The 16,460-nt window shown below is 44.0% G+C and overlaps 1 protein-coding gene across 1 annotated transcript in view; it reads right to left on the bottom strand.

The window, feature by feature from the left end:
* Positions 1 to 3,112: 3,112 nt before the first annotated feature.
* LOC146194458 (neprilysin-1-like) overlaps positions 3,113 to 16,460 on the bottom strand; it is an 81,647-nt gene continuing 68,299 nt past the window's right edge. Inside the window, exons 19-24 of the mRNA XM_084596563.1 lie at positions 16,147 to 16,214; positions 12,231 to 12,361; positions 9,616 to 9,681; positions 6,934 to 7,041; positions 5,353 to 5,429; positions 3,113 to 3,212 (exon numbers count right to left, since the gene is read on the bottom strand). Of these exons, the coding sequence (XP_084452689.1) occupies positions 3,113 to 3,212; positions 5,353 to 5,429; positions 6,934 to 7,041; positions 9,616 to 9,681; positions 12,231 to 12,361; positions 16,147 to 16,214 (550 nt within the window). The remainder of the gene's footprint in view (positions 3,213 to 5,352; positions 5,430 to 6,933; positions 7,042 to 9,615; positions 9,682 to 12,230; positions 12,362 to 16,146; positions 16,215 to 16,460) is intronic.

The following is a 16,460-nucleotide window of genomic DNA, read 5'->3' as shown; positions in this document are numbered from 1 at the left end:
TAATATGGAAAAGATAGTCAAAGTAGCCGAGGAGTTCTATACAGATCTCTACAGTAGCCAAAGTAGTCAGGACCGTAGTGAGATTGGCGGTAGGAAAAAACAGTCAGACGTTCCACCAGTGACGAAGGATGAGGTCAAGAAAGCACTAGAAGCTCTGAAAAGGGGGAAATCAGCTGGAGAGGATCAGATAACTACAGATTTGCTGAAGGACGGGGGGATGTCGTGCTAGAAAAACTGGCCACTCTGTATACGCAGTGCCTGGTGTCATCGACGGTGTCGGAACCATAGAAGAATGCAAACATTATCCTCATTCACAGGAAAGGGGACTCTAAGGACCTTAAAAATTAGAGGCCAATCAGCCTACTGTCTGTTACGTATAAGGTATCTACTAAGGTAATCGCTAACAGAATCAGGACCACCTTAGACTGCAATCAAGCAAAGGATCAAGCAGGGTTTCGGAAACGGTACTCTACTATCGATCATATCCATACTATCAATCAGGTGATAGAAAAATGCTCGGAATATAACCAACCCTTAAACATAGCATTCATCGATTACGAAAAAGCATTTGACTCAGTTGAAACCTCGGCGGTGATGCAGGCATTGCGAAATCAGGGGGTAGACGAGCCGTACGTGAAAGTGCTGGAAGATATATATTGCGGCTGCACAGCAAACATAGTTCTGCATAAAGAAAGTAACAAAATTCCCATAAAGAAAGGTGTTAGGCAAGGAGACACAATCTCCCCAGTACTATTCACAGCTTGTTTAGAGGAAGTGTTCAGAGACTTGGAATAGGAGCAGTTAGGGATAACGGTAGATGGAGAATACCTCAGTAATCTGCGATTTGCTGATGACATTGCCTTGCTAAGCAACTCGGGGGCTGAACTGTAAATAATGATTGATGACCTAGACAGGAAAAGTAGAAAGGTAGGCTTGAAAATCAATATGCAGAAGACTACCTTAATGTTCAACAGCCTCGGGAAGGAACAGCAGTTTACATTAGGTAGAGAAACACTGGAAGTAGTAGGCGAATATGTCTACTTAGGACAGGTAGTAACCGCAGATCCGGACCATGAAAAGGCAATAACGAGAAGAATAAGATTGGGATAGAGTGCATTTGGCAAGCACTCGCAGATTATGACTAGCAGCTTACCGGTATCGCTCAAGCGGAAAGTATACAACAGTTGCATCTTGCTTGTACTCACCTATGGGGCTGAAACGTGGAGGCTAACCAAGAGAGTTCTACTTAAGTTGAGGACAACCCAGAGGGCTATGGAACGAAAAATGGTAGGGGTGACATTAAGAGACAGAAAGCGTGCAGAGTGGGTCAGAGAAATAACTCAAGTTACCGACATTCTATTAGAAATTAAGAAGAAATGGACATGGGCAGGACATGTAGTGCGAAGAGAGGATAACCGATGGTCGCTGAGGGTAACAAACTGGATTCCAAGGGAAGGAAAGCGTAGCAGGGGGCGGCAGAAAGTTAGGTGGGCGGATGAGATTAAGAAGTTCGCAGGGGTCAAGTGGATGCAGCTAGCACAGAACCGGGTTAAGTGGAGAAAAGTGCAGTGGGTTCAATCAGGCTGATGATGATGATGATGATGATGATGATATATATAGTCCGGCTGATGATGGAAAGTGCGTGTACGCGATATGTTGGTTATATTTTTATTGACACAGCATAAAGGTGCTTAAAGCTACAATTACAGGGATCGCTTAGTGCAGCGCTTTTCAAGGCGAGACGATCGTCGCTGCAAACACGTAGAAGCTTATTTTCTGATCTTAAAGATGTTATCTGTGCTAATAAAATGCATGTTTTTTATATCGTTGATTTGTCATCTCTAAAGAAGTAGCGTAATGTTTTCGAAGCTGCATGCCCATGATCATTTGTTAAAAGATCGAAATCACTGTCCGAGTTTTAGCAGCAAGCATGGTGTTGGAGGTAAAGGAGTTCACCACGAACACTTGAAAGACCTCGTGTTTGTGTATAGAGCGCAGACGGGTACTCGATACACATGTTATGACCGTCGTTTTAAAGGGTGTGGCTTTCTTTCTGGAGGCTAACTACATTATTCCATTGAGATACGAATAAGTATAGTCATAAAGTACTATGATACGCAGTCGGAAAAAAACCACAGAAAATTTTCATTCGCCGCTACAGAATATCTATGCGGATTTTCGGTAGTAAACTTATTGATGCAACCAACATTTTTGGAGCAAGTCAAAATGGGCTATTACAGTAAAAAAGTAGTACAAAACTACAGAATACGCAACCCTACTACAGACGGACAGTACAGTTTGAGGTTACGAAAATTACAGAATATTTTAGCATATTTTTCACACGGTTCGTAGTATTTTCCGAATGGGCATGCTTCGGACCGCTCAAGGCGTCAGAAGGTTCCTGTGAGGGTTGAGAGTTCTTGTGTTTCTTGCACATGGCTCTTAGATGAAGCTGACAGGCTTTGCCCCAGACCTCAACCTACCCGTTATGAGGAACAGTGCACAGAAACAGGTGACCATGTACACGACTTCGATTAGCGCTTATTGCCTACTGGTGCAGGCTAATCATGCGACAGACGCGCAGCGCCAGGCCGCAGCACGGCTTGCACTGGACTGCTTGCTGCCTCGGTTGAGGCATTTGAATGACAAAATAAATGATCGCGACTATTTTGAATACTTTCTCAAGACAAGAGCTGAAGCTAAGGCGTGGACACTGACTGAAAAAGCATGTGAGTTCACCAGAAATTCTGCAGCTCTTATATATTTAACTGCCCATATTTATGAATGTTCTGTCTTGGCAACGGGCATAACAGCGAAGGCTAAATCAAAGATGAATTTCCAAGTAAAGGCAGACATGAAGCAGGGAAAATGTCACAGCTAGACCAGAAAACCCTCGAACCTGTCTCGATGAATTCGGGTTTCAGATGCTCATGAAATAACGAGGTTTAGTGGAAGGCAGTTTGGGAAATCAAGAAACCGTGTTCACGCCGCGTCAAAACTTTATGGCGCACTTTCAACAGGGCAGTGAATAGGACAGCAGATCCACCCTTCCGCTTTTCTCCTTCCCCACCCGTTTTTCGGGTGGTGCGCGCCGGAGAACAGCGAGCGGCGATTACCAGACGATGCACTTCTGGTCCGGGTTCATGATGGTGCCCGTCTTGCAGCTGAAGATGGCTGCGAACCGCTCGAAGTTCATCAACGGGATGATTGTTCTGCAAAGAATAGGCAGCGGGGGCAGGGGATAAGCGTGTAAGAATTATTTCGCGCAAGTGAATATGTGCCACCACAATCATAAAATGTAAACGGGGATCACTGTGGCTCCACATATATGCAGTGAAGGTTTAAGATAAGTCTCGATGTCGTAAACAAAGAGGAAACCTGAAATGTTCATCTACTGCCTCTTAACAGGCACTGGAAAGTATGAAAATATCATAGCTTTCTAGCGACAAGATCAGAATATCACCGGTCTGGCGCGCACCAGGCAAACGCCTTACAAGGCAGCTTTATGAATATAGTAACAAGTCCTGCAAAATTTAGTCTCTCACACGGAAGCAGAATCGGGTGCCTCTAGAAAATTATTGCCTACGAAATATTGTCCATAGAAATATACTCTGAACGGCCTTTTAGAAACCGTCGAACTTCCAGAATGGATAACCCAACTCTCTGCTGCTACCTCGTTCAGCTGTAGCAATGTTGATGCAGGTCCATTTGTCGATAAAGAGGAGTATTAGAAGAATGAAAATTCCATACATGGGACATAAATCGATGCTTGGTATTTTTTGTGCATTACGAAGATAACCGCTTTATCTTGAGCCTGCAGATATGGAGTTTTTCCAGTGCATCATCCAATAGGGTCACTAGTGCAGTTTTGACGTATATTAGAAAGCATAGTGGGTGCGAAAAAGCACGATGACGAAGAGAAGCTGTACAACACGCTCCGACGCTACAAAAGGGTGCGTTAGCAAGCCGACACTCATAATCCACCCATTGACGCATTAAATATCCATGGGTGTAAGGGATCCTGAGGGTGTACAGTTGTTATCAGGCCTTTTTAACCGCTGTTTTAGGCATTAGAATGATTGATTCCAGGTTTGATGCATGTGCTTGCAATTGAGGTTTGCGGCAGCGTAATTTGAGAACTCATTTTTTTTACATCTACTGCTGTAGCGCAGCACGCCAGAAAATGATGCATAATATTTGTAATGGGCAGGCTGCACCAAAAACAAGTATACAGCGCGTGGCTTGTCAGTTACTTTGTAAAATTTTTCAGCGACGACATGGACCTTGCTTCACTCCTGAAATATTTTGATTCACGTGGAAGCAGGCTTGCTAATGTTTGCCCGGATAGAGGAGCTCGTCTTTTTATTGTATTTTAATATTATTTAGAAACTTCCGCTCTTAACATCGTGTGAATATTAGAAGTGATGTTGGTCGACAGTGGTGGAACTTTAAACAAACAAGACCTGTGAATAGAGGGCTCAATAGCAGACAGGGTGCGACTGTACATCTTTTTGCAGACACTTATGGCCCAGGAGGTTTACTTGTAGACTTGGGTTGCGGCAATTGCAACATTTTTTAATGTCCTTTTCTATGGTAGAACGAAAACTCTTCTTACCTTCAGGTGATTTCTAGACGTATGGTGTGATTCATAGGCAACTCCATTTGGCCCTAAATTTTTTACAAGGACTGTACCTGTCACAAATACGTGTATGGATGTGCTATCCATGATTTCCAGCCACTTGTACGCAACATCAATTAGAGCAAGCCTTCGAAGCTAACCCCCTTGTGATCTGTCACGAAGCTTCTCTTTTACCGAGAGTTCCGGTGCACCTCGCTGGCACATGACCTAATGCCAGTAGTTAAATAAAGAACTTACAACGGGCATAGATTACAACCCTGATGAAGGCAATGAATAATTCCAGATTGATATTGCAGAAGTGCTTAAAGTGGCACCGAATCAAAATTCAATACAAGTTTATCAACAAGTTTGATTTCAAAGTCGCAATTTTGCTGGAACGTCGTTAAGACAAAAATGAAAATTCATTGTTTGGAGCACGAGAAAATAAGAAAAGGTAAGAATCGAAACGTGTGTCATTGTTCAAAGGTGCAGCAAGGACAAAAATCGAAACGAGATCCCTAAACGTCCATTTAGAAACGTTATCTCGATGACATCGAAGCACGGTCGATGGGCAAGCTTTTGTGTCGTGCAGTTAACTAAAAGAACGAGGAAAAGCTGCGGCCGTGTGTCTGCTGTGCGATATGCATCATGGTAGCCGAAAGGGCCCATTAAAGCTATCACTTCAAAATTAATGGCGCTGCAAACGCACTCTGCCCTGCACTCCTTGCACTCACCGGAAGCGGTTTGGTATCTGGTCACGAGGACGCAGGTAGAAGTACATGGAGCGCTTCCTGGAGACCTCGCAGCGTGACTGGTAACGAGAAGGGAAAAAGCGAAAAAGAATAATTGTGAAAAAGCATGGTTGAGGCACATTGGTAGTTGCCGCTTTTACTTGCGTGTTTAGGACAAAAACTTACTAAGGGATTTTGATGAGCCGTTTTGACGGTAATTCATGGACATTGGTAGCTACCACTGAATAGGTCTGCAAACGCAATCCTTTGATATTTTTAATTAGCTCAGCACTTAGACTACGAAGCCAGAATATCAGGATCGAAACTTGCCACTGAGGCTGCGTTGCGATGTAGTCGAAATCACAATAGCCGGCCGCGCGCTGCAGAGTAGCAGCATACGTTTATAATCGCTAGAAGGCCCTAACGAGCCGTCCTCCACTAAGGTGTCACTCACAGCGAAAGTCAACTTTGCGAGCGAAACATATTGTTTCGTTTTTAAATTGCTGCTCGCCTACGCCTCGCCTATACCGCACAAGCCTATTTGTACTGCAATCATCGTCATATTTACCTGACGGTGCTTGCTTTTCTCCAGCATCCATATGTAATGTGCTGGCATTACGTAATGCATGCTTGGTCCCCAAAACTAAAGTTTGTAAGTGCCAATATTGATGTCGCAAGTTTGTCTCTCCTGTTTCTAAAGCAGCTTGAGGCGAGGGGCGGTTTTTTTTAGGCATTGCACATTTATTTCGAGCGAATTCAGACGTTTTCTCAAGAGAAGGCGAGCGGGTGACACGCTCAATGTTTACAACTGAAATTCGCCGTCTAGGAACCCCTGAAGGAGAGGCTCATTACATAAGTTTCTGGCAAATTTTGGGCACCTAGCGTTCTTCAATGTGTGGTGACGTCGCGTAGTGGATTTTGAATGGCTCTTGAATGATTCCGTACTATTCCTCTTTATCTCTAAATATGTGTCGATGGAATGAGGAGGAAGGGTGTACATAGAGGGTCGTTCGCATAATCTATGTGCGTCCATCGCCTTTTCTTCTCGTTTTGTCTTGAAGTTATTAATTATAATTAATTAATTAAATATTAGTTAAGTCAGTAATTGATCCTCACTAAATTATGAAACAATTCGTCATTTTACCGACACTTATCGTACTCTTGACGTGGCTGGGAATGCCGTAACTATTGTGCCAATAAAAATTTGTGCAGACATGGGTAAAGTATTAGAGTGTATGGGTAGTTGGCAATGTTGCAAGCTGCCAAGCTGCAAAGACAACATTCGGCTTAGCTATAGCTCATATACTTGCTGGAACCAGCATGTTCAATGCAGCGTAACGTTACTGCAAGGCGACTTATAGAAGGTTTCGCGCTCAAAGCTCATGACAGCGTGCACACAATAACCACTCTCTTGCTCTCTTGAAGGCGCATAGGTGAACCTAAATAGCTCATAAGCATGAGCGAAATTTGCCTTATAAAGTCGTACCCAGAGGTTCGTTCGCATGCAGATGAGGTAAAAAAAAGTGCTTTCACATTTTTATTTCAGAAAACAATGACATTACAGCATCCATGACATTTTCTCACCAGGGCGTAGGCTATGAAGAACACTTGCTCCATGGTCCAGGGCTCCATACCGGGTATGGAGTACATGCCGTAGCGCTCCTCGTACTTGGTCATATACACCCGGAATGCCTGTTAAGAGCCAATGACGAGCAGCAAGGGTGAATCAAACAGCACACGAACGGAGCATAGTGCGCTGAGGGAAAGTGACAGAAATTCGATGAATAAAGTACCTTCGTTGACCCAAGGTTATCTCAGTGCAAGCATTGCTACCGCTGTACGGAAATGATGCGTTTAACCCGAAAGCACAACTCTGGAAGCGTCTAGCAAATTGTCTAAGGCTTGTATGGCGGACAAAAATATGTCAGGATTCCATATCAAAATTGCGGCCCAACATTTCTAGTGCAGCTTTAAGGATGGTGTCATGAAGGGCCACCCACATGGAGCGAACTTTCTCTGCGAACTCCATGAGGCGCGGCCGAACCACGTGCAGCGCAAAATTGGCGGCTGGCGGCGTCGGCGCCCGAGTGAGAAAACGCACGAGCTGGGTCCGCTTCAACAACACACTTTTCACACTAAATGACAATTCAAAAGCAACACATAAAATAGGCAGCGTCTCAAATTGCGCCCAACAGCGCTTGTGTACACACTCCATGTATACACGCCTCCAAGTGTACGTCCGACGCTTTCGCAACAGCGTACTGCAGGCGCGTCTCTCTGAAGCAGGGTCTGAGCCAGTGTGTTGAGCGGAACGTCGAAAAAGCTCCCGCTTAAGGTGTATCATCAGAGTAGGCAAACGCCCAACGTTTACAGCGCCTCTATAACCTTATGGCGAGACCTTACCAATGTGATGCCGCCCGCTGGCGCGGCGGACGAGAGTGCTCTATAGCCTAGTCGTAGCTAGTCCTATTTTGCTTCGCATCGATAGTATATGAAGCGGCGCATGAAATTCCTTCGTGCTATAATAAATGGTCTACTCATAGAGCTGCCTAACTCTCAATCCAATTATCCAACAAACAAAGCAAAATATGATTCATTTCAGCTCCACTTTTTAGCGGAGATGGCGTGCAGAAGCCGTGCCGCAACGGCGGCAGCTGTCTGTGAGCAGAAACTTGCTTGCATCGCAGCTGTCGCTTCTATATCAGTCACTCGGTACGGCTCAGCAATCCTCAACAAGGATTCAGTATTGACATTCGGCCATCTCACGGTGGTTGCGCCCAGGAGCGACCGTTCGCCCGGCCGCCGGCGAAAATATCTGGCCCGGCTTGATCGGCGGCGAACGGCCGCCGGATGGCAGTTCGCAAGGTTTGTCACAGGAAAATCGCTCCATGTGGGACGGCCTTAACACTTCGTTCTGTAATTAGCATCCATTTTGCTTTTGAAGTTGGAGATTAGTTTTTGATATAGAATGGAAGCGACGAAGTTAGTAGGCTTAGTCGTATGCCATTAATTGCAACTGCAGGTGTCGAACAAGAAGCTGGGTAGCTATTGCGAGTCTCCTCTCCGTTTGAAAAACTCTGTGCAACTATCTCAATAGCAAGCCAGCAATCAAAACCATACTAAACTATCTCAAGGAGTGCTCTCGCAGATATTAAGTGGTTAATTGTGGAGTTGAATCCCGGCTAATTCTTAGTTTCCATTTTAGATTCGCGATAGTTAATGACTCGGTAATAATGCATGGTCCAGAACATTAACTCCATAGGGTTAAACCAGAAACCCCAGCGTAGACGTTAGCGATCTGGGCTTTGGCAGGGGGAAGATGACAGGCGACATGGGCTTCAACTTACTGCTCGCCAGGGGATGGGACATCACGAGGTCGCATAACATGGACTAGTTGGCAGACTCTGCCAAGGCAGCTGCTCGTTCACATTATGGCTTATTTTATCGCCATATGCTAATGGATATGTGTGGGATAATAGAGACAAATAATAGACTATTGATTCTAAAGGAGAGACGGGAGCTAATAACACGGTCACGTCGTACCCTAAAACGCACCCTGAAAAGCTGATCCTAAGTGTCCTTCTAATGTTTGTTTTCATCGTGAAAGAAGATTTCAGCCCATGTCTGGTAAGAAGTTTAACCTGAGAGTATTGAACTTTTGCACCGAAAATCTGTAGTTTTCGATGATAGGTTTCGTCGGAAATAATTTTAGAACAAAAAAGATTATGCTATGAATAAATGGCACAATCTCTGTTGTTGGAATCGAACCCAGACCCTTTGCGTGCGACTCCGATGCCTTACACGTTGACCTGGGAAATCCACATTGGAGGGGGACTTAGTGAATTTGTTGTAGAGTGTGTGCCGTGTCTGAGCTGCAGATGCGCAGTCTGCTGTGTACTGTAATTCAACTGAGTACTATAAAGAAGGCACTTTCGCGCTTGCCTTTTAGGGCTTATTTTAAGTGACCTTCAAGTTTTATGATCGAACAGTCGGTTTAAACAAGCGTTTATTTGATCTCAGCACAGCGATATGAAAGCTTTGTAACCAATATTATTTGCAATGAAAGGACGCGCTCAGCACAGGCGAAATCTAGGTAGAATGAGGGGAGTGATGATGTTGAGAGCTAGAGGCGGAGTGCGTACTTTGTGGCTATCCTATACGAGGCGGTCATAGCATACCCATAATATTGGCCTACATTTGCCCATTTCCAGCATCGAACTATCCTTAAAGAGATATCTTTAGCCGCAATTTTGACGCTGTCTTTACCTTGAAGGCGAGTCGCAGGCCTGCGTTGTCGGCGATGCTCATATCCATGGTGCTGTTGACGCTGAGCTGCGAGTGTAGGGGGTGAGAATGGGTGTTTAATTGGAGCCATGATGAACAACACCATCAATCGGTCACCACACGCAGCTCGATACACATCGTGCATAAGCCCTCTAAGCTATGTACCAATTCAAAAGACAGATGTGCGCCCATAACACGAGGTTCTACGCTGAGACGCATTAGCTCAATCTCTATATAACTATGCATTTTGTGGTTTTAGCTTCCATTTTAACCAAAACGAGAAGAACCCTTTCTCTAAACAGCGGTGAGCCCAACTTCGAATCTCAGGCAGAAACATTCTGATAAACTCCATTCAACAACAACATAAAGCTTGAAACACAACCAAACATTCAAATTGCAATGCTTCGAGCAGAGTTTGCTACAAAAAAAAGTATATACTTCCTTTATGACCATCTGGATCAACAAAAATGACAGCAAATCGCCGCACTTTGAGTTGTAATCAGCATAAATCGTACGAAAATATATCAGCGTGCTTGCTATAGATAGTACCATATCCGGTAGAACTTCACATCATTAAGCGTGATAGAGCAGTGTAGAAATGTTTATTCATGCGTAGAATAAAAAGCTCTATTTCCGGTTGTGAAAAAAGATAAGAGCTGCCTACCCATTACCATCATGGATATTAAAAATAAATAACGCGAAATTTACACCGCAGTTATTGGCATGGGCTAAATAAGACTATATAACAGCTACCGTGAAAGCGGAAAGGAGAGATTATGCGAAACCTAAGAGAAACAGGGTATAGATTAGAAAATAAAATAGCAAATATAAAGGGGCTGCCAGTATTTAAAATCTAACAGCCCACCTATCCCCCATTTGTTGGCTTCATTTATTATTTCATTAATTTGGTTCTCATAAATGCATGAAATGGAAGAATTACCCCACCTATGATTTCATCCAAGGCAGCTCAGCGTCGCCTAAATTATTTTTGCAACTTTTCTATCATGTGATTTCGAGGACTATTTGACAGTATACATTAGATGGAATGAAGAACACGTGTGCATTCCGTTTCTCGGTACATAGACCCGCTCACCTCATTCTAGAGAGCCAGATGCTTGGGTTCTTAGGCCACCGGTGCAAAAATAGCTGTAGACACTATCTAGACAATAATGTTGTGCATTGCCAGCCAGCATCACGCTTGATTCTACCACCACTGATTCACATTCATGCTCACATGTTTTCTCCTTATCTACAGAACTTGACAGATGGCATGAAGGAATGCGTCTACTCCGGGCTGACAATGTAATTCATTTAATTGCAGGATCAGCTGCGAAACTATGGTTAAGCTCTCATGAATGCAGCATAAAATGAGATATCGTTTTGGGTTAGCGTGACGCTTAATGAGCAAAAATTACCTTGGACGGCGAGTAGTCCAGGCTGGATTAAATAATGACGGTTATAGTAAGCTGCTAGCGTTCGCAAATGATTTCAGCTGGCTCTGGATATTAGGCGCAGCCTGCAAGTCTGCGGCTGCTGCACCTGAAGTCCGTACTCCAAGGTTCTCTTTGGATGGCAGAATAGAGAGTATGTAAAAACCACAGATAGGCCATTCTCCCAACTAGCTTTATCTCGAACAATGCTATTGGAACGTCTGATCTAAGTGAAAGTATTACAATATGATCATCATCATCATCAGTCTGACTATACCCACTGCAGGGTGAAGGCCTCTCCCATATTTCTCCAATCACTGTTCTGTGCTAGCTGCATCCCCCTTGACCCCTACGAACGTCTTAACCTCATCCGCCCACCTAACTTTCTGCCGCACCCTGCTACGCTTTCCTTCCCTTGGAATCTAGTTTGTTACCCTAAGCGACCATCGGTCATTCTCTCTTCGAACTACATGTCCTGCCCATGTCCATTACGTCTTCTTAATTTCCGCTAGAATGTCGGTGACTTGAGTTATTTCTCTGACCCACTCTGCACGCTTCCTAACTCTTAATGTTACCGCTACCATTTTTCATTCCTTAGGCTTCTGGGTTGTCCTCAACTTAAGTAGAGCCCTCTTGGTTAGCCTCCACGTTTCAGCCCCATAGGTGAGTACTGTACATTATGATAACTTCGTCAAAATTATTACATTTTGCGTATTTACACAGGTGACATAAAAAATGTCAGTCGTGAAACAACAATGTTGCCACATTGTGATGTCGAGAAAATGGAACGATTTCTCCATTGATGGCATTTTTGCACGTCTATAAATGACAGCTTTAATGCTCACTCTAGAGGCCAGAGATGTTGCGACAAACAATGTTCGGAAGTTTTTGTTCGAAAGCTTACAGCCCACAAGCCGTATGCAAACAGACCCCTCTACAGCCGCCTGAAGCGTCTGCACTGCCAGCATGTGATGTGAAATATTTGCCGTGGCGAAAGAAATCTATGAAGACGCTAGTGGCGTGGATTATGCCCTGACCCTTTAAACCACCAGGTGATGCGATCCCCGGACATGATTTTTGATATGACGATTTGTGCAGATGAATGGGCGTTTAGACACTCGACAAGCTGCGCTCTCTGCGCACACAAGCTGCGCAAGTGCCGCCCACCTTGGTGCCTGTGATGGGGTTGTTAAACTGGTCGTACTGCTCGGAGAGGCAACGGGCACCCGTGATGAACTTGCGATGAGTCTCGCGAGACCACCACTCCACCAGCTTGCCGCGCTCGTCGTATAGTGCACCTACGGATAGGAACGCAGTAATTTATTAGTAACATGGTGCTCTGTGAAGGCCGCGATATTTGTGCACCTGAATTGCAACTGCATTTAACTAATGCACTCATGTGCAGGTTACCAGAACGCAGCCATAACACACTTCATATACGGGTTCAATAAGTGGATTGCGTCGACGGAAGACGAGAAAAACCGTACAATTCCAAAGGGGCAGGCTTCTTTTTTGGGGTGAGGTGTACATTTCTCTCCCCCTTGAGCCTTGTCTAGCCTGATACTTGTGATGCCTTTTTTTTTTGTTTTTCATACAGCAACGCCACTTCAGGCATAAGCATATAAAATTATGCTCCCTAGAAGCGTAAGACATGCCGTAATTACTTCGCTCGTGGGCGCCCTATTCGCTGAGTTTGAATCCTTAACAGCTGACGTGGCTTCATAGTCGAACTCTCTTTTTGAAACGTTAAGGCAGTGGTGTGCAGTTCTTCGAACCCCCCCCCCCCCCCCCCCCCCCCCCCCCGTTAACTATTCCCGTTTGATGTTTAGAGGTATGGCGACTTTGGACGGCTTTTAAAAAGATTCGCCGCTGACGGTTTCTACGCATGCATAATGCTTCCGTAATTACCCAATCGAGCTATCGAAGGCACACGACGAGGAAGGTAGTTCAACGTTAAGAAGAAACGAGCAGCTTAAAGGACTCATGAAGAGATGCGAATAACCTAGGAGCGATCTCTAAATCAAAGTGCGTTTCGCGCCTGCAATAACACTGCTCAAAGAACCAAGTTCTATACTACGTCAATTTCGGTTTGGGAATATTATGCCATAGCTGGTAACTCATCAGCAGCCTGCATAGATCAACTAAAATATACAGGTTTTTCTCATAGCCCTGCAATGACTTGTGAGTCATTTGCACCCATCTAATCCCCGCAGGCTTCTTAATCGTATCGTTCATCTAGTGTACTGCTTTCCCCTGTTACGGGTTCCTTCGCTGGAATCCAGTCAATTACCTTTAGTGACCATCACTCATTTTGCCTTCGTAGCACATGCCCGGCCGATATTCATTCCTTATTGAGTGCTACTAGCAGTCCGGTTTGTTCTTTCGTCTACTCCACCCGCTTTCTTTTAACATCGAAGCTATCCCTCATCTTAGTAATTTGGTGACTGTCACAGCAGTCTCTAGCGGTCTCGCATGTGTGACACTCTTCAAGTGTACACTTTGTTCCGCAAATCGTATACCGGCCAATACTAAGCAAGCAATCCACAAGCTGGATACATCATTAGCCACGCCTCATTTTCTCAAGCCACCTAATCCTTGAGTCAAATATGTGTTCCATACGCAACAAAGATAACCATGTGGCATTCACAGTTGACGTAGCGGAGAGCTGTAGATTATTGCTTACAATCTGAGCAAAATGTTGGCAGCGGAGGAGTTATGCAGTTTCAGGATAGAAACCGGACGTTTCTGCTAGATTTTATATATTATATCACCGCGCTCACTACGAATGGGTGAGCTCCGGAAAAACAGAAAGTAGCAAGTTGTGATAACAAGTATTTAAAAAAAGGCGTATCCGCAGTTTTCGCATTTCGCAATCCGGAGACGCACCTGTAACAAAAAATGGGTGCAATTCGGCTGTTCAATTGTTAGATCATCTGTTTTAACAAAAACGTATGCTGGTTGGGTCGGATATTCGCAACACCGTCTTTAGATGCAGCTGCGATCAACAAATTCCACATTAGGTGGTGTTTACTTTTCTTTCTGTCACCGAAATGTTCGCTGCAGTTGATAGAAATCGAGACCAGTCAGCGATGTCATTCCCGCTTTGTTGCTGGCGAGTAACTTTGGCGAGTAGCTTTATTTTGTTTCTCTGAACGGCACCTGTACGAGACACTCCACGTTGTGTTAATGCAAAGCTAAGGTAAAGCTCCCACATTCCTCCAATGCCCATTCAAAATTACGTCATAGCTGATGTGAGCAATGAAGGCCCCGTAAGGTCTTAGATTGTATGGCGTATCATGTCATGGGGTGCACGCATGCTTACAAGAGAGTACTTCTGTGAGTTCAAAAAGTTGGGACAGCTCTTTTTTTTATCACATACCACGTAATTATTTCACGTCAAAGCTTCAAAGGTAGCATACCATGGAAGGTAGGTGATATTGAAAATTGGTTTTAGATGTTTGTGGTACAGCAGTTGCATAAATGCTATGGCTGTTAAATGGGCAGCGAATCCTACACATGAGTGCCTTTTGCATTGGAGCTCGAAACTAGTTTTATATTTTCTTTAGCCTTCTTTATTATGGATTTCATTATTCTTCTAATATGCTTCTGTGTTAATTCTTTTCCTATTTCAGCGTAGCCGTATCCCTTGTATCAATTCCTTTACGCATTCCTTTCTGCTTTCGCTTGAGACAGCAACTTGAAATCTCGTTTTGTATTTGCCATTGCTTCATGGGTGTTACAGTCAACACACACAAAGATTCAGGAGTGGCACATAAATGCTTTCGCGCTCTTATTAGTGATACATTTTCTTGATTTCTTCATTGAAGCACGCAATTGTATTATCGAAAGCTGTCCAAACTGTTTTCAGGCTTGCAAATGGGGTCATAAGACAACCCAACCAAATTAATTGATTCATGCCTCATTTACATTATGGGCAGTGCCATGAAGGCATCTTGAAAGCAGTAGAGAATCTGCAAGGTCGCGATAAATAGGCTTGGCAGCACTTGGCAGTCTAGTGGCTTAAAAATGTGCTACGAAGAGGGCCAAATTTTAAAGCAGAAACTATAAAATGAGTGTTGATTCAAAGCTTCAGAATATGGAATTTTGGCAAGTATTCAGAAAGCAAAAACTATGTCGAGAGGCGCCCATTTTACTGGTCGACGTACGAAAAAAAAGAAGAAAAACAACGTATTTTTGAAATTGCAATTACCGAAATGTAATATGTTCTCCGAAAATAGGTTTTTCGAAAAATCGTGAATTATTCAGCAAATGGTCGCAATGACTTCTCGGTATAAAACATTAGTAGCCTTTCAGGGTTCCAAATGGAGAAACATACCAAAGATGCGGTGCTGCATGCCCGTTTACGCGGACTCCAAAATAAGGTCACGTGCTAAAAAATGTCACACAGACGGAGAAGACTGATGTATAACCTAAGGTGTTCAGTTCAATGGCACCCACAAAGAATAGAATAGCTGGCGACGGCAATAGTTACGAGTGTGCTGGGTGGACAACGAAAAACAAAATCTATGGCAAATTCGGCCCAGCTAAAATTAAAGCTGTTGAAGAATTGTCAACGAAAAAGGCGCTATACTCACAAATAATGGAGCAGCTGCGTCTGTGACAGCAGTTATGCTTTAAGAATCTGCTCGAACAGTGTGTAGCAAAGGCGAAGCTGCGTGCAAATGTATCTGAGTGTAAAGTTTTCTGTTAACTAGCATTATTATTTTTAGCTGGTCGGGGATTAGGGAATAGGAATTGTATAACATGTCTGTAGCCATTTACTCACGCTGGCCTATGATAACAGCATATTTATTAAAATAAATCATGCATTGGAGACAGCCGTAGTTCTAATTTCGGTTTTCTAACCTCATGATTAATACCTTAGTCCCTTAGTAATTTTGCTAACTTACAATTGTCTTCCATTTTTAGCATGAATTACTGATGAAAATATAAGTCGATAGGTGCAACGCCTTGCTCAAAACAAAAACGAACATGGCACGAAAGAAAGCCCTGCAGCATCAAATAAAACAAGACTATTATGCTCTGAGCGTGTCTCTAGCCCTTACTGAAGCGGTGGCCTCACCTTGTTCTCCGAATCCGTAGGTCAGCTGCTGGCCCATAATGGTCCCCAAGGCGCCGAAATTGATGGGTCTGTCCATAAAAGAATGAAACTTCAGCTTGCACTGAGATGAACCTTTCATACTTTATCGCTCTAGTCAGAAGGCGCGAGAAACTTCTGGTCGTAAAAAAAGAAGGCAAAATGAATCTTCGACACAAAGTCGACACAGGTTACGTCGAGCTTTGGACGCCATGAAAGGACCCTTCGGGCGATTACCTGAACAGTGGAGAAACTGCTCGGAAGCTTTAAACCGCTGAACACAAGACACACCCTGGAAA

Source organism: Amblyomma maculatum, chromosome 3 (assembly GCF_055883805.1).
Source record: "Amblyomma maculatum isolate TAMU_Amacu chromosome 3, ASM5588380v1, whole genome shotgun sequence".
In the NCBI taxonomy this organism is placed as follows: domain Eukaryota; kingdom Metazoa; phylum Arthropoda; class Arachnida; order Ixodida; family Ixodidae; genus Amblyomma; species Amblyomma maculatum.
This window is presented reverse-complemented; position numbering and strand designations above follow the sequence as displayed.